Source organism: Antedon bifida, chromosome 11, assembly GCF_963402885.1.
Source record: "Antedon bifida chromosome 11, ecAntBifi1.1, whole genome shotgun sequence".
Lineage (NCBI taxonomy): Eukaryota > Metazoa > Echinodermata > Crinoidea > Comatulida > Antedonidae > Antedon > Antedon bifida.
Genome location: NC_136236.1, coordinates 2,701,734 through 2,721,845, shown reverse-complemented (window position 1 = coordinate 2,721,845; position 20,112 = coordinate 2,701,734). Strand labels below are relative to the sequence as shown.

The 20,112-nt window shown below is 33.2% G+C and overlaps 1 protein-coding gene across 3 annotated transcripts in view; it reads right to left on the bottom strand.

The window, feature by feature from the left end:
• Nucleotides 1–2,043: 2,043 nt before the first annotated feature.
• LOC144855386 (uncharacterized) overlaps nucleotides 2,044–20,112 on the bottom strand; it is a 34,153-nt gene continuing 16,084 nt past the window's right edge. Inside the window, exons 1-4 of one of the 3 annotated variants that reach the window (XM_078713234.1) lie at nucleotides 15,754–15,815; nucleotides 3,833–4,038; nucleotides 3,653–3,718; nucleotides 2,044–3,213 (exon numbers count right to left, since the gene is read on the bottom strand). In XM_078713234.1, the coding sequence (XP_078569360.1) occupies nucleotides 3,142–3,213; nucleotides 3,653–3,718; nucleotides 3,833–4,033 (339 nt within the window). In that variant the 5' untranslated portion in view covers nucleotides 4,034–4,038; nucleotides 15,754–15,815 and the 3' untranslated portion in view covers nucleotides 2,044–3,141. Of the gene's footprint in view, nucleotides 3,214–3,652; nucleotides 3,719–3,832; nucleotides 5,790–15,753; nucleotides 15,816–20,112 lie in introns of those variants that run through there. The other 2 variants (XM_078713235.1, XM_078713233.1) reach the window with 2 other exon arrangements.

Below are 20,112 nucleotides of genomic sequence, written 5' to 3'. Positions count from 1 at the left end.
TCCCTACATCACTAGGTTCGCGTATATTTTCTATGCTACAATTTAGCCCCCGATCAAATACACCAAAAAGTTACAAAGGTCCTACTTCAACGCAACTTCATACATTTACCGCTTGCCCGTACGTACGTCACTACGTTCGCGTATATTTCATATAATACATTTTAGCCCCCGATCACATACAACAAAAACTTACAAAGGTCCTACTTCAACGCAACTTCATACGATCACCGCTTGCCCGTGCGTGGGGTACGTACGTCACTACGTTCGCGTATATTTCATATAATACATTTTAGCCCCAATCACATACAACAAAAACTTACAAAGGTCCTACTTCAACGCCACTTCATACGATCACCGCTTGCCCGTGCGTGGGGTACGTACGTCACTACGCTCGCCTATATTTTATATGATATATTTCAGCCCCCGATCACATACTACAAAAAGTTACAAAGGTCCACATTCAACGCAACTTCTTACGATTACCCCGTGCGTGTGATACGTACGTCACTACGTTCGCGTATATTTTCTTTGCTACAATGTATCTTTTGCATTCATTAAGTAATATTTCTATTAATTCTAATCATTACTGCCCACTTCAACAACACATTTTCTCTTTGCCCACATTGCCAAATGTTCCAGCGTTCCACTTGCAAAGTCCACAATATTCCCGTCTGCGTCGACACCCCCCTATTCCCCACACGCCCATGTGTGCGTACTTCTTCAGGGGCCATTCCAAACACTCTCTCGGACCATCCCGATAGAAGCCCTCCCAACCATCAATTCCAAATATCAACGGCCTTCACTCTCCTCTGTATCTCTTCACCTACGCAATTCAATTATACATCTTCACGGTCGTGTCATACATACGTGTTTCCATACGCTACATCAACGTAGCTGATACACACAATGCTGCATCTATCAATCTCAATCTATATTATCCAAAGTAAAAAGTCCCTTTCTCACCTGCTCCGGCCCCGCAAACAGCCTCGCATCTCACCGTCACATGCTGTTCACTGACTCCAGTTACCACCTTCACTTTGGTGAGCCATCCTTCTTTTCTCCTTGCCAACTTCACCACTCCTGACACTCGTTCTTGTCTACAACCTATGCTGTCAACTGACACCATAGATATCAAATTGCAAATTACTGAACATAACGACAATATTAAATAAGCACTGACAAAATGACAATGGTATCAGTGGCTGGATCTCAATGGAGATACAAATAAGATATGGACTGACAATGCTGTGGGTATCAGTGGCTGGTTCTCTATGGAAATAAAAAACAAGCAAAAAGCTAAATAAAACGATAAATTATATCATCCAGAAAAAGAAGCACAGCTTTCGGGCTACACTATCCCTTCATCAGTGCAATTGACCGTAGTTGTACAAAGTAATCAGTACAATAAGCACACAAGCGCTGCCTGGGTGAATTGGAATAACAGAAATAAAAACAAAGGAGGCACATGCTAGTGAAAAGATTGTGAAGACAAAGAGTACACCAGATAGCTTGGTAGATAAAACGCATCTTAAATGGTGGTTAATATTGAAACTCTATCAATGGAAAAATGTTAATGATCTGGAAGTATATATATATGGCCTGATGTGTAGACTTAATGCAAGCAAAAATATTTCAATCTCAACGATTATAAGCAACGTCTTAGTTAAGTCGAAGATGCTCTCCAGATGGAATGCCATCCTGAGATGAGTAGTAGTAATTTTGTTTCTTTTATTTATTTCATTTATATGTAATTTACTTTCTATGGACCACAGTTTCCCAAATAAAATATTGAATGAATGAATGAATGAATGAATGATTGAATATATATTTCTATTACCGTTGCCTCTCGTCTGCTTCAATTTGCCATAACAGGGTCATTAAAAATCATCAATATCATTTATTTTACAATAATGTTACATAACTTTACAGAAAACATCAGTTGTTGACTTACTCATGCTTACAGATCCCTTCCTGATTCAATATACATTGACTACAATATTTTATATTCCCTTACCAAAACATACATTTCCAAACACAATCATAATGTGCCACAGTTCCATTTTTATTTCTTCTACTTATTTCTATTCTAACTATTTATATCTCTATCATTAGCAAATGATATGTCATGCACATGTTTATATGTCTTTTTCTTGTTTATGGGTTGGTATAAGAAGTTCTTTTACTTCTTTATCCTATCTCTGAAACAGTTCCTATTTATCGTTACCATTTAACTCAATGTAAATGTCATCTTCCATTTCTTGAACTGTTTCAAACAATTGTTCAAGATATATGAATATTACTACTTAATTATATTACAAACTTATCCTACCATTCTATTCTAACTCATCTCCTATATAATACAATTTACTGTACAGAGACATCAACTTATGTATTATTATGAATGCCGTATTACTTGTCAGACAGTACAACCTCTATAGGGCGACACTTTCGAAACCCAACTAATTCCACCCCAAAACATCATAAACACTAAAAAAATTCTGAAGAATTTTACTGTCTCCAGATTAGGGGTTTCTCAATGGTGATCTTCTACGGTACGTTAATATACACTACTAACTGCTACTACCATAGCATCAACGTCAATACAATTTACAAACATTTACTGATCAAAACATACATTTTCAAACACTAAGTGCACTGGTCCGGACACTCAAATGTGACTGTCGGAACTTCTTTAATTTGTTGTTTTCTTCTGAGTATATACTGTACATATACACATATATGCCTTCAACAAAGTATTCTCTACTCTATTTACAGTCAAACTAATTGCATATAATACAAGATCAAAGGATGTATTTACAATAGAGGATACCACCAACAAATTGCCCATATCGTGATGCTACATTATGTACACTAAAGGTCGTAGCAATATGTTAAAAACATACAAGGCAAAGATCCTTCAAACACTATAATTAATATACAATATAACGATCTGTGCTGAGGGGGTGGGTGCTGACAATATAGCCCGCACACTATTTACACACACAGGCAGTGGCGAATCCATCCCTCCTTCTTTACCAGGGCTGGAACTCAGCATACGTATTTATGTACAACTTTCATGGATTTCGCCCCTTGTGTCTTCACCCATACATTTGTAGGTTCTTGCACTTTTTCCTGACTCATTCACAAATCATTCAATCCATTCTTCCACATATTATGTTGCTGCTTCACAACATCTACATATTTCTTGCTGAGCTAAACAAATAATTTCAATATATTATTATTAATATTATTCTATGTTACCGGATTGTTAAATGTTTAACCTTGTTTCTGTTATTTTGCCACCAGCACTATCAGGAGAGTCTTCTATAGCGATATTTTTTGCTTTTTGACAATCCGCCAGGATAGTTTCTGCGTTTTTTCTATGCTTGTTTTTGTTAATGTAATTTATGCTTTTTGTATTATTGTTATTATTTATCTGGATAATAAATGAATATGAATATGAATATGAATATTTTATTGCTAATATTATGCACTCATTAACTTCCTTTTTTGCATGACAACTATGCCATTGATTCCCTTCACTACTTCACTTCAATTTCAACATATAGGCTACAGCTGTCTGTTCAACTGCGTCACTTTTTCTTCTCATTTCAAGGATAAATAACTTTATGTTCAGATACAAAATACTTACTGCTTTAGCCAATCCCATCAATTTGCCAATTTCATCGTCAACATCTTCATGTATACGAAGTTGAAGCTGCCAAAACAAAAAGAACAGATTTCTACTTATATTATTCTTCCTTAATGTAAAGTTTGCCTACAAATTATGTCTCAACTTTGATGCCGCTTACCTGGATAAATAAATACTTACTTGTTCAAACTTCTGTTGATATAATTCAACTGTACATTTACAATTTCTTATTTCATTTCTCAGACATGTCATGTCTATGGTCATTGCACACAACAAAGCTTCCTGTTCTTCATCTACTTCATTGCCTTGCTCTATTAATTTAACAAGATACCTGTTCAATCCATTCAGTTTGATGACTCTCAATTCCATTTCATGACTCATTTTTCCTACAAAACAAAAAGACAATTTTCACACTGGTCCTATAAATGTTCTTTAATCATCCTGTAACATACTACATGAATTGTTAAATAAAAAATACATTAACTATTTTAAGTTTTTCATTTTCTTTGCGTAAACTGGAATTATGTCTGACATTAAAATGAATCAAAACATATAATGTCTACACTCACTCTATTGTTATGTTTCCCCAAATTGGTGCCTCTTATATACATACCTTCATTTACACATTGCTTAATTTACCTCCACCAAGGAAGTATATGTAATCAATCGTGTGTGTGTGCTTGTTTGTTTGTTAGCAGGATTACTCAAAAACTAATTACAAAATGAATATACAGATAGATCTGTGGTCAAGGACCATACCATTAAATATTGGAGGCAATCCGGACCACGGTCCCAATTCTCATATATATATAATTTTCAGACATGCTAGTGTTAAAAGATAGGACAGACGAGCAGTCTTAAAGTAACAAGTCAACAGAAATTGCATTTTCTCAAGAACTACTTGTCCAAAAAACTTCATTTTTCTACAATTAAGAGGCAAAACTTATAATTTGTGATTTGTAATCTTACAATATAAATTGATTTAATTTACAGGTTTTTTGATACGAGTAGTTTAAAAAACCTATTTCTTTTCAAATTTGTTTCTGGCGTTGCTGTTCTATTGTTAGTCAACAGAATCTATTGTTAGTTGAAAGGCTACACCAAATTAGCATACACACGCTTGTAGTGAAATTAGCCTACTGTAAATCACACACAGCATTAAGACACACACAAATATATATATATATATATTCTCCCGGACAAATCCTAGTATTGTAAGTGTGAAGTGTTTTGTTTTGTTACCCACTGCTGTTACTAAACATTTCAATATGCCAATTGCCCAATCAAAAATCCGTTTAAGGGGCGGACACTGATCGTTTCCAAACTACAGGTAAACCTTTGGATCTCTCTGCATCCTACATATTGCTCTTCCCGTATAAACACGGTATTTGATTACCCAACAGAGGCAACAGGTTCATTTTCTTTCTATTTCTCTTTTTGGGTATTTTCACATTTTCATTCGATGACCAACCACTCATTTCACCGGTTAGTTTGGAGCACAAAATGCAGTCTATATACAACTTTATTTCTCATATCGATGCCTTCCATGCAGCAGAAACACACTCTTCTACATTGTACATAAAATACTCATTGATATTTTTTGCTTATTATATAGTTCCTCTTAAATACAGATAATATCTCACTATTCAGTGAACCATTATTTTGTATTTCCCTAACCACTAACAGTTGCATAGATGTTTTATATCCTTTCAACACAGTACACTCTTTGTATACACAGGTTATGAATTACTTCCCTCATGGGTGGGTAAATATAATACTATGCATATAAGGAAGTAAGCTCATTCTATCTTCCTTCTGGTACTACTAGTACGACTTCACTCAAATCTTATTCAAAGGACATAATACTGGATATGAATCTCTGTAACCAAGAAAAACTACTTAGCTTCATATAGCAGCAGTCTCAGTATCAAAACTCTATTGCAACAGCAAGAAACTGTGCAAGCTCTTTGAAGACATGTTTACTCTTTCATGTCTCGAAAAGAAATGATGATGGTGGTTTGTGGGCAGGCTCCCACTTGAGGGCATAGTTCATGGACTATACCATTTGTGGAGAGGGGAATTCAATGAAAACTTCTACTTTTCGAGTTATATCTCACTCTTCGAGGAGAAGGGGCTATTGTTGGTTTATCTAGGTAAGCTAGGCACGAAATAGACACTGGATATACATTTGTGTTATTTTAATTTCATAAATATTCCATTAATGATGTTTTCAACTTAAATTGCTTGTATCTGCACCGATTATTATTCCATTTTTCGTCTATGTCAGTTTATCCACGTAAGCTAGGAATGAATACAGTACACTACACCAACCAGAAATGGTGTTGTTAGTCTATGATTGCCACACCCTCCCACTGCCCACTCAACAACAGGTCTTCATGACGACGCTGATACGTTGCCACTAGAGGGTGCCCTACCGGACAGGTAGGGGTGTTCAGCGGTGGCGCCAGGATCTTCCCGATGCGGGGGCTACATTCCCCGACGAGGGGGCTATGCGAGCGAAGCGAGCATCACTATGCTGGGGGCCAGGGGCTGCCAAGGGCCCCCGGTGGGGGTCCAGGGGGCGAAGCCCCCGGAAGCAACGCGTTCTAGCGTCATTTGAGGTCTTTTTAATCAGATTTAGGGTAGCCATTTTTTCCATTTTTTATATTGCATAAATAAAATACTGCGTGCAAAAAAACGATGCGCGATGACTGTTTCAATCTATATTGTTCAATTTAAAAAATAAAAGTACAAAGAAAATTTAGAAAAATATAGTTGGAGGTCCCGGAAATTGGACTTATTATACTTCAAAACATGAAACAAAATATATAAGTCCCTATCATGGTTGTGACTGAGCTAAGAAATGTTTGAAAAATAGAGATGTTCAGTCCCGGAAAATGCACTTCTTGTACTTCGAAATATGACCAGCTTTATTGTTGGGGCTGAGCTAAGAAAATGTTTAAAACTAGAGCTGCAGGTCTTCAAAAAATTGCATTTTATACTTTGGAAACATCAGGCCTAGAATAGAAGCCTAAAAAACGCAAGCGTAGACCTTTTTCAGTCGGGGAAATAAGTTTATTCCTCCCAAGTGTATGCGTGCGTACCATCTGGACTTCCGAGTGGTGAGAAATTCATGACATACAGGACATTGAAAATTTAATAACTTAGCTATAATAAGATGTTGGCTAAGCGAAAATGGCATGTTTTTTTGTTTAGTAATGGATGAAATATTTATTTTAGGTGCCCCACGGTACAGAAAAATTGGTGTTCATTTTTGCTGTAGTGTAGCGTACGTCGACACAGTACACGACGTAACCGTCGGTAAACTTCGCCTCGAAAATAACTACAGTACACATTTTGGTCCCTGGATGGAACATGATATCACGCGTCTCACCCAACATTGAACGATTTCTACAAAGGGGTACCGCCAGACAAGTGCCTACCTAGATATTGTTAGTAGTAAGTTAGATCGCTGGCAATAATGAATGCATATAAATTGCATAATAGCACTCTGACGTACTCTCACGGTCAATGAAACGTCGCGGTTTTCTAGGCGCTGAAGCTACCAAGTGAACGCGAACGTTTCTTACTGTATATTATATTCCCCGACAAAAAGTACCCATGTTCCCTTCGGTAACCGTCGGTAAACTTCGCCTGGAAAATAACTACATTACACATTTTGGTCCCTGGATGGAACATGATATCACACGTCTCGACCCAACGGTGAACGATTCGTACAAACGGATACCGCCAAACAAGTGCGTACTAGCAATTGTTTAGTAGTTAGATCGCTGGCAATAATGAATGCATAAAAGTGCATAATAGCCCTTTGACGTACTCTCACGGTCTGCAACGTCGTGGTTTTCTAGGCGCTGAAGCTATATGAAGTGAACGCGAACGTTTTTTACTGTATATTATATTCCCCGACAAAAAGCACCCATGTTCCTCGACGGGGGGGCTAGGCTCCCCGACGAGGGGGCTAGAGCCCCCGTAGCTGGCGCCACCACTGGGGGTGTTCCACTTCGTTTATCTAGGTAGCCTCAGCATGCATTGTAATACATTAATGTTAAATCCATTAATGTTACGATTAGCAAACAGCAATACAAAAACATTTCTGGCCAGGTTTTACATTATTAAATAACATTACAGTATATATTGTCAGGTTTATATACTTCCTTAACATTTCAAATAAACAAAATAATGTTTGTTAAAATGTTTTGATGCTAGTTTTTACAAATACGTGTTTACCAAATACAAATCATTTAATGATATCGCCGCTGAACAGACCAGGGGTGTATCCAGGATTTTGTTAGGGGTCTCAGACACCAAATATTTGAGCCACAGAACCCCACGATTAGACCTGTGGCTAAGCGAATTTTGGTAATTGTACATTTCCACATAATATTCATGATAAAATGGCACCGTCCTTCATCTACAGTAGTTGCCCTGGAAATGACACAGAAATCAGCAAAACGAAACGACCATACTTTTTCTGTCTGGTAACACAGTTACATTTTTTTGCATATGTTACACTTACAGGTGCGTGTTCTGTGTATGGGAACCATTGATTGTTCAGTCAGTATTACTTTATTTCCATTAGATAATGATTCAGTAGATAATATTGATTGCTGTTATACTCAAAATTGTGTATAGCCCCCTCTATTTTATAATATAATATTATAAGGTCTTGAATTCCACAATCATAACTCTGACTCATCGCTGTTTGTATTGTAATGAATATTGGTTACTACTATACATACACTACTACAATTAATCTATTATTTCTTTCAACTTCATTTCAATTCAAATCAATCATGTACTGTAGTTCCCACATTCAAAATGAACTCAAATTTAAAACACATCATAACCAACCAAATTTTAAATATTACATAATCAAAAAATTAATAATTATAATATAGCACTGTAACATTGTTCACATTCTAACTTATCAATAACGCTTATCCAATAATAACAACTTCTATTTCAATACAGTACATACCTGATATGTATCTACAGTACTGCGGTTCCGATTTCAGATTTCCCACTTATAATTCACTTATCTTCACAAATCACTTGCACTATCTATAAGCACATGCGCAGCATCTAACTCTCACAAGTGTCTGCTGCTGTGACATGATTATTATGTCTGCCAGCTGTCAATACCTTGTATCCACATGACTTACTGATGTGTTTTTAATTGGCTAATGTATTTATGGGACAATCATGACATGAAAAGTACAGCCTATCAACACCATTGCCTCAGTATAGATTATAACTAAATTTTTTTCTCTCCTTGCAGGTTTAGTTTCATACCCAACCACCACTCACATAACACTCTGTAGTCGCAATAAATTTACCATATGACACCAAAAAAAGAAAAGCCTCCCCAGAATAAATGCCTCCCTCAAATAAACGCGCCTCCCACCCCCACCCCAAAAAATAACCCCTCAACAATTAACGCATCAGGGCGTATATTAATATACCATGGTGAAATTATGTGTGACAAATACATACAATGATTGATCTGTAACTAAATCAGATTATGCTTAATAATTAACACACTATGAAGAATCTCCATGAACACGTGCCGCTGTGGCAATCAATTCACAGTACAATGAACAACAATAAAAGGCAACAATCGAATCGATTTGCTGTTTACCATTATTTCCAGGCTGCCATTTAACCGATTATTAAAAAACTGTCCTGTTTCTGCTCACAAGAAATTAGGGATAATTTATTCACATGGTTATTAACCTGTTACTTTTTTCCACCAGAACCAGGACATTAAACGTGGTGCGTGCGGCGATTCCATCTTCCCCCCGGGGAATAACAATTCCTCAAACATCTGTTTGATGTTATGTCATGCTAAAGAGTTCAAAAGATTCCATAATAATAACAATCAAACATTTATATTCTAAACATAGGTGTGATGCAACTTCAAGGTCAATCACATTATCTGCCTGGCTACTTGTATACTTAATTACTTAAACATATCCTTTGATCTGGTTCAATGTTCAGTGTCTTCCTCAAAGTCCATTTCTTCAGATATTACGCTGTCTTTAGGTGTACAAGGTCACTTGGATAATCTGTCTGGTTACATTACAACCCAGACACATTTCAACTGCCCGCTCCTTCCAGTCAAGTCCAGTCTATAGTTTTTATTTATTCATAATTATTAACATTGTATGTTCAGGATCCTAACTCTATCAGAATGGTGAATAAACTACTCTAACAAAAAATCAACATTTAAATTACCGAATGACAATTAAATATTGTTTATACAAGTATCAATTTATATTATCAATGTGACCATTATTGATACCAGTGCCAGTTGGGGAGATAATTTTTGATATTTCCTAATAAAAATAAAACAATATCCTAGTACTGAGTGTGTAGTATTCTAGGTTCATGCTGTAAATGTCATCCAATTCCTATTGTCTCATATTTAAAAAATTTTCAATTGTACACGTATATCTTCTGCCATATTTTATTGTTAAATGCGTGTTTGATTTGTATGTTTATGCTGTTTTTAATATGTTTTCTTGTAATTATTTGTATTCATGATATTGTCCTGTAATCTTATGATGAAACTTAATAAAATCAAATCAAGCCCAATCAAGGATTTCCAACTTCAAAAGTCACTAAAACTACTCTTAAATTATTGTCTTACAGCAATTTCATTATTTTTTCTTCATAAATTACTTGCTATTATAGTCCTAGTCATGATAGAAACAATAATAACTGATTTGGTGGAGGTTTGCGCAGGTTTTTTTTAGGTTTGCGCGATTTAAACTGTAAAATCTGACATTTTACCCAAAAAATGATGTTTTTTGCCCCCAAAAAAAAGCCCAACTTTACAGGAATTTCATAATTTTTGTTCATAAATTACTTGCTATGATAGTCCAAGTCATGACAGAACCAATAATAAGTGATTTGGAGGAGGTTTGTGCAGGGTTTTTTTAGGTTTGCGCGATTTACACTGTAAAATCTGACATTTTACCCAAAAAATAATGTTTTTCGCCCAACTTACAGCAATTTCATAATTCTATTTTTCATAAATTACCTGCTATGATAGTCCTGGTCATGATAGAACCAATAATAAGCCATTTGGAAGAGGTTTGCGCAATACCCTGAATTTCCATGAATTAAGCTGACAAGTATAACATTTCAGTCCATGCATGAACTATGAATACACCTTCAATAAACAATAAATGGGTGGGTGTTGCATTGTATTCACAACAATTACAGCCTGGTACAGCATTGTACTATAGTAAAATAAACAGATCAGAAAAGAAGGGAAGGCGGTTGGGAAGCAAATTGCTTGATTTTAAAATTCATTGTTTCTGAGAACTAAATTTACATGTAATAACAAAAGTTAGCAAACACTTCCAATCCATTAACCACTACTGTAAACTACACTAAATATATTTTTTTCCATAAAATAAATTAAATAATACAATGAATTAAAGACAACTGCAATTTGGAATGATATGATGATTTTACATTAATTTATTTCTTGTCATACCCTTAATTTCGCCTTTGATCACAAGAATTGTGCTAAGAATAAAAAAAATATCATAATAACGATGACATCTATTGTCAAACAGCTACTTGCATTACGTTTCAGTTTCTTTGATGTACAACAATGTTAAAAGTATAATCGCAAAGAAATTTGTTATGAAATTACAATTAAGAATATGTATTGGCACATTAACAAATTAACGATTCCTAAACCTGTTTGTACTACTTTTCGAGTATATCTACCTCTTAGAGGAGAATAAGGCTATTGTCCAAGGTAAGCTGGGCACGAAATAGACTGTTGTATTTGGAGAAGCCCAAACAGAGAATGAAGTAGTAAAATCATCATTTATTAAGAATAAAAACACATAAGAATATGCAGGGCAAAACAAGACAACAAATACAAAGCAATAAAATAATGTAAAAATAGTAGAAAACACATCCAAATGGCATTAAATTCAGATTGCTATAAAACAAAAAAATTACGGTGACAAAATAAATTATTAGGCAACAATTTCCCTATGTCGGTCTAAAGCGGGCATTCCATATGGTATACTTAGCTACATACCAACGCCAATGAAAATTCTAAAAACAATACCGGTTCTATCTTTCATTACATTACATACTTCATTGCTCGCATGGCCATAATCAATACCTGCACAGGATGAATTACACTTCTTTGTGAAAGAGACAAATGATACAACAATGAACGGAGTATTGCTTGCTTTATGGACTACGATTTATCGAGCATTTAAATAATTGGCAATCGCATGTATTAGTACCGGTAAATCACCACTTGATCATTAATTCCACAAACTAATTTATTCATTACATGGGATTTGTTTTATTATCCTACAAAACAATAATAAACTATATCTTACATGCGGTTTGTATTATGCGATGTTTTTGTTTTATTGTCAGTTTCAAATAACCTCCAATATCCTTTTTTTTTCACCTAACATATTATATGTCATGTTTGAAGGTTTGCATGGCGAACTCCAATGTTGATATAAAGTTCGCGGTACACCACTAATATATGTGGTGTACCACAAACTTTATATCAACATATATATATAGTAATATGTGATAATATAAAACCATGGGATAATTCAAAACCAACTTTGAAAAAAGTGAGGCCAGCCATTATGATTCTATATTTCAAACTTTATTTCTTCATGAACAAATAAAGTTGGATGCAAAATCATAATGGCTTGCCTCACTTTTTTGGAGTTGCTTTTGTATTATTAAATATCAAAGTAATAAGTGGACCCTCTGGTATTTACATACTTTATTTCTAATTCAACTGAGATCCCACACGCCCAGACAATTGAAACTTCATAACGACGAACCACTGCTGTTTTAATATCTATTTTATTGCAATATTTCATTTCCTTTTTTTTATAAACTAGAGGTGCTTGTTGAAATTCCTATCAAAGTAATTCTATTATTTAAAGCTACCTAATTATACAACTTCTGTTGTTTTTTTCATTATTTCAAATTTCATCCAAGCCTCCTTTTATAATTTTCACTTTCTACTTATACTTAATTTCCTACTACTACTAACTTGAAAACATACAAATTCAATTGAGGGTAAAGTTATACAATACATTGACCTTACAGATGTAAAATTAAAAAAAATGTTTAAATACAAACCATGACACAGCAATAAATGAATTATAATTAGAAACACAATTTCCAGCCAAATTCATGAATTACTGCAATATTACCGTCTTACAGCTCTGTGTGAAATGGGCTTTAATGTTACTGATTAGCTCTAAAACCGACATATTACAGTAAATACTATACTATGTTATATTATTTATTATCTTTAATTTCTTATACTGTACTTAAATAGTTTACAGTTGCATCAAATGCTTAATAGTATAGACATCAAATAACAATTGAATTGCTATCATACAGTGAAACTGTAATCCATTTCGACAAAAACCTTTCAATACAACATAACCTCTTTCCATAATTTCCAGAATGCATGAACTATGAATACACCTTCAATGATTATCTAGTCACCACAATAAATGGGTGGGTGTTGCATTGTATTCACAACAATTACACCCTGGTACAGCATTGTACTATAGTCAAATAAACAGATCAGAAAAGAAGGGAGGGCGGTTAGGAAGCAAATTGCTTTATTTTAGACTTCATTGTTTCCTAGATATTAAAGATGTAATAACATAAATTAGGAAAACACTTGCAATCCATCAACCACTACTGTAAACTACTCTAAATATATTTCTTTTCCATAAAATAAATTAAATCAAACACCACTGCAATTTGGAATGATATGATGATTTTAAATTAATTTATTTCTTGTCATAAACCTACATTTCTCCTTTTGTCACAAACATTTTGACAAGAATAATGCCTACTAAACACCTACTTCCATTACGTTTCTCATACAGTTTGTTTGGTGTACAAAAACAAACTTCAAGTACAATCACAAAGAACTTTGTTATGAAATTACAGTTTTTTAATTACAGAATTTGTATTGCGAAAATTAACAATTCCTACACTTTTGAACATCCCACTCTTCAAGCAAGTTGTATATTTGGTACACTGGACATGTATTGGGCACAGGAGCAACATCTAATGTATACATTGGTAGACACAAGGTATAATAATTATAACATGTTTTCAAAATAACTGGCAAAAAAAATGATGCATTTTTTCTTTCATTTTTGTAAATTACCAATGACAAGTCGTCCAGAACAATTGAAAAGTAACTAAGTTCTACATTTGGTACACTGGACATGTATTGGGCACAGGCGCAACTATCTATTTTATTGCAATAATATCATTTTATTTCCTTTTTTTTTTTTAAACTACAGGTGCTTGTCATAGTAATTTCATTAAAGCTACCTACAACTTTTGTTTTTATGATTATATATTTCATCCAAGCCTACAGTACCTTTATAATTATTAATGATAATTACTAATAATTCATTCAAAAATAGATGATTCCATCGGCATTAGATCGTTACGGTAGTTGAAATTATGACAACTGAACAACAATGTGCTTGGAGGAATCATGTACGTCATCTGTTTTATCATGTTAAAGTTAATCAATAAATAACATTATTATCATAATGATATTGATAATAAATTTAAAAAAATTTTCATTTTACTTACAATTAATTAGCAACGGCTTTAATAGTGATCTAGAATGTACAGCAGATAGCAAATAATTAACCCACGGATTAAAGTATCACTATGTATTTATGAACTGACTTGGTAAAAATGAATGGACCTGGCGAATGACAGACTATATGTATTGGCTTTGGTCCAAAATATATAATCGCTACCTCATTGGCTGTTGGTATACTTACTCGGGTTTAGATGCTGGAAGCGTTGCTTGTTTGCATTTCAGAATGCAAATAAGGCCCTCACTATTTTATCATAATTTAACTACATTTAAAACATACGCCACATGTTAATGACTATATTAGGAAAATCTATACAGTACACTTTAATTTATGAATGATTTGATTAGGTTAAACCAAGGAGTTGTAACTCCCTGGTTAAAGAGTTTAATGATTCTTCTGTCTACAAGGATTAGATAGATGGTAAAACTGGCTACTTACACTCTTTCTTAATGTGTCAACGTATTATTACCATTATAGTATTATTTTCATAGCTCTACAACTGAGATATTAAATACTGTGTATCTTCATAAAGCACGCACAAACGTAATCGCAAACGGATCATCACCAAGCAATTATCACCAGGCTCTACTACTGTATTTCCTAAAGCTAATAATTGATTATTATTCATCGCCTATTAGTATTAATATTTCAATAAACCATGTTTATATTCAAAGCATATCCTACACAATCTTGTCTCAACAGATGTCATAATATACAGTAGATCAATCAATGTCTATTTCCTCATTCAACAGGTATGGTTTACAATTACATGGTGGTTAGTATTATTATGTTAAGTGGGCTTAACTAAATAATTCCATTCAAGTTTAAATTTATTTACTCACACAACATAATTATAATAATTGTTATGAAAATTAAATATCAGTAATCTATCAATAAGGACTTTAAAACTCCAGTGTTAAAACATGGAGCTATAAAATTAATTTTAATACAGCTATAAAATTCTAATTTTATAGCTCCATGGTTAAAATAAACGGAGATATTCAATATTCTTTCTTCCGTTACAAGCTTAATTAAAGGTAAAAAAATGTTATACTTCACCATGACACTTTTTTATTATCTTATTCTTATATAATATACAGTGGTACAAAATGTTTACAATGCAATGTTTATGTTAGTTTAAAATTACCTCAAATATATATATTTTTTTTCACCTAACTTTAATATTTTATTGCATTATTTCATTTCTTTTGGAAAATAGAGGTACTTGTTAGAATGCCTATTGTGTTAACTATCTATGCATTATTAAAGCTACAGTATCTATACTAAAAACAAAGTTATGATTTCATATCCAACAAGTACATTATTACTACTGATGATTTGAAAAATTAAAATTTTAAGTACAGTAGTCTAAATAAAAGAAAATTAGTTCATCAACAGATTAAATAGATTAATTTTACATACCTGTGTAGCGTGGAGTTTATTACAATTTGCTTGAGTGAGGTTAGATAATAGTAGTGTTGACTCTTGTGCTGCCAAGTGGTAAATGATAGCTCATTGTGATATATTATAACTACCGTACTCTCTAACCTGGAAATTGATACTAAACTTGATTGGATGTCCGTACAGCAAGCCAAAGTGACTAATGTATTAATACAACGTTTACAAAGTGACTTACAACGTCTACAAAGTGACTATGTTAATACAACGTCTATGTCATCACTGTACATGGTTTATTGATTGGTAAACCACACCAGTGATTTGTGATACAATTGCTTATCTGTAATTTAATAGACTGTCTGACTATATATACTAAATAATTTGAATGATGGTAAGGCTACAGCAGCAATATTCCTGCATCTTAAGAAAGCTTTTGATACAGTTGATCATGAACTCCTGTTAAATAAACTCAAATGTTATGGAGTCAGTATAATGAACTAGATTGGTTTATATCACATTTAAGAAACAGATCACAAGTTGTAAATATTAACACTTCTCAATCAGATTTTATGAATATAAATATTGGTATACCACAGGGCTCAATTTTAGGTCCTCTTTTGTTTATTATTCATGTTAACTCCCTACCAGATATTATGCCATGCAAATGTGTTATGTATGCAGATGACACCACTATTCTTTGTAATTCTTCTGACCCAGTCACTCTTCAATACGAGCTAAATGCCTATTTAAATACAATTGCTAATTGGTTTAAAACTAAAAAACTAACATTGAACATCAAAAAGACAAAATTTTCGGGACAAACCACATTCTTCCTAAATTTAAAGATATTTCAATATCTTATAATGGAGATATTATTGAACGAGTTGACTCTTTTAAATATCTTGAGGTCACACATTTGGAATGATCACATAAGCAAGGTATCCTCAAATGTTTCAAAACGTATTGGTGTCATCCGGCATGTAAAATGTTTCCTTCCGTCATATACGCTTCAAATGTTACCTAACGCTCTTGTTTTTCCCCTTTTTTATTATTGTTGTTATGTATGGTCTAATTGTAATGTTCAAAATACTAATTGTTTACAAGTACTCATGAATAGATTAGGTAGAATTTTGCTTTCTGTTGATATTAAGACCTCAATTGATTTTATTTTAAATAACCTTGGCTGGAAAAGACTAAATGTACTCTGGAATGAAAAATTATTATTAATGACTTTCAAGTGTGCTCCTACATATTTGACCTCAAAATTGACTTTTAATACCACTATCCATTCTAAAGGCACACAAAGCCATAACAATTTAGTTGTCCCCACCTGGAACATTTGTCAAGGCAAAAAAACCTTTACTTATCGTTCATCTAAAAGCTTGAATGAACTTCCAAATGAATTAAAAATTAACTTTAAAGATTTTTCAATAACTTCATTCCAAAATACAATTAGTACTCCACATTTTTAACTGAATTTTTTGTTTTCTAAAATTGATTGCTATTTTTAATGTATATTTCAATTACTCTTTGTCTTTATTTTATTATGTTTGTTATGTTTACAATTACTGTACCACTTTGGAAATCAGTGCACTAGTACTGAAAGTGCCTGCAGAATAAAGAAAGAATAAATAAAGAATAAATAAATACAGAAAATATCTATTCAGGAAGAATTATTTATTGTTCTTTCTATTTATTTAACATACAGTATATCTAATAATTCAACATTTATTAGTTTCTATCATAACATTTTCTGAGGCTAAAAAATATATATAAAAACCCTCCCCCGCTCAGTGCTACACACCTCGTTCACCACTTTCGTGGCGATCCCCCCTCGTCAGATCCTAGATCCGCCACTGAACAACACCTAACTGTAAAATAAAAGTGAATGTAAAATAATTCAATTCATGTAGTATCTTTTACATCTCAAACAAGAACTACAGAATGTCTATATTGTCTATGGAAATTTGACCTAATTATAGAAATAAGTATACAACATCCACAAGTAAACAAACCCTATGCCAGCCTCAATATATGAGAAACCAGCAATAAAAATAAACACACAATAATTATTGTTTATAAATTATAATCAACAATTTCCACAAAAAAAACACAGTACTCAGGTCTCAACAACAACATAGGGCGCGTTTATACAACACGCTATTACACGCATACTCAACACGCCTACGAAAAGTGTGTTGTATAACATCGAAGAGATTCCGTGTAATGAGATTTTAATTGCAAAAAAGGCTACTTGGCTGAATCCTAAAATTTTGTGGATTCCCGGTTGCTGTTGGCGTGTTGGAAGTGTCCTCAGGGTATTGTTTTGACCTCTCGTTAAATAAAAGTATGTGCTGTGAAAATTTAGTAGATAATTGTGCTTTTTTTGCATATTTTAATCGATTTAGCACTTAACATTAACGCTAATCAAATGTTGGCATAATTTGGCAAAATGTAGCATAGTTTTATCCTAATTCTAAAACATTTTTTTTTATAATTTCAAAAGCAGATTTAAAAAATCAATAACTGAATATGCTAAATTTTAAACAAAATCATCCTTTATTAAAATCCTCAATAAACTCATATTAATTCATAATGCATGTGAGTATATATACAACTTAGAATTATGAACTTGGTATAACACGGTATTACGATTTAATGTATAACTGCAAGGTTTTTGTGGGGTTGACCTCGGCCCGTGCAACACGCTAAAAATTAAAGACGTGTTCAAATTTAGGGTGTTGTATAAACACAGCCATAGTCTAGGGCCTACCGTCCCAGGCAGAATACATTTTGATTGGCGTCAATTCATTTGCTATGGTTCTAAAGCTCTGTCTACACTAAATGTGATGTGAACATATCATGATTGTGTCATATCACTACCATATTTAGGCATATCACACTATTTTGATAGTGTAGACAGAGCTTAATTGTAGACTACATAACTGTTAACATAGTCTTTTCCATTCGGTACTAGATTACGCAGTCAAAAAGTCCTTTTGCGCATATTAATTATAGCTATCATTGCCGTCTATGTTGTCACTCACTTTACGGTAAGTGTTATCATAGCTATTATTTAAACTAGTAATCTGAATTATCTGTCTGTGTATACATATTAATTCAGTTATTTTGGAGGAGTCTATTGATTTTTCAATAATGAACAACATTTTATCATTTATCAATATTTGAGGAAAGGAATTATTTATTTTTTTATAAAACTGGTAGGGGTAGGAGTTGGGTGTTGTGGGGATGTTAGGATTGATACAGTAGTTGTTTTTAGTATGTTATCTTCTTCTTTTGTTTGCCTTTACACTTTTCTGTATGTAAATTTTTGTTGGTTTTGTTTTATATGTTATATATATTTTATATTGTTATTTTGCAGGATGTCAGAACGTCGTATTCACCAAACTCTGACAACGTATTAAATGTTCACTTAAATATTTACATCCTACTAGGATAGTACAGTGTGATAGATATTTATCAGTTTGATCATTAGAATTTCCAGTAAAGGTCTACATCCTGACAAAGACATATTTATCTGTTATTCATATCAAATGACTGATGGGTATAAAGGAAATACTTTTGTTGTTTACACTCCAACGGTGTTAACTTTTCATATGAAATGATTCAGCTTTCCGTCTTTCTGACTATATTTCTTTTCTCACAATTCTTTTAATTTCATGTTTTATTTCCTTAATCTCATTCTTTATTGCCAATCAACAACAACAACAATAAACAACTGCAAAGCAAGTGGCAGGAAACACAACTAAATCCCTATAACAAGAGCCGGTGAATCCTCTTAGTAGCGCATAAAGATAAAATATAGCATTTCAATAAATATATCAGAAAATATCCAAACAAGAAATATAAAAAAACATTCATAAAAATACAAACACAAGCAGAAAAGTAAAAACCCTTTTTGTCACTTGTTACTATAATATTAATACATGAAAATTAGTACTTCAAAATTAATTTTAGATACTATATTTAATCATGGAGGTACCTCCATGATTTAATGCATAGAAATAAAACCATGGTTTTTTCTACAGATCCTAAAATACAATGTCATATTCATGTACCAATATTTAAATACTGTATAACTCTATATAACTTAATTTATTCAGCAGGCCTACATCTGGCTCATTCAAGAAGTAAGTAGAAACAGGTCAAACTTCTGTCCACAACTAAAACGCACCAAAGTAGACCAACAATGCATATCTTATCAAGGAACATGTATTTAGAATAAATAATGACAGATTATGTAAAACCATACACCATGGTTTGGTATTTGACCTCAAAATTAACTTTTAATAACACTACCCATTCTAAAGGCACACAAAGCCAAAGCCATAACGATAGTTGTCCCCACCTGGAATATTTGTC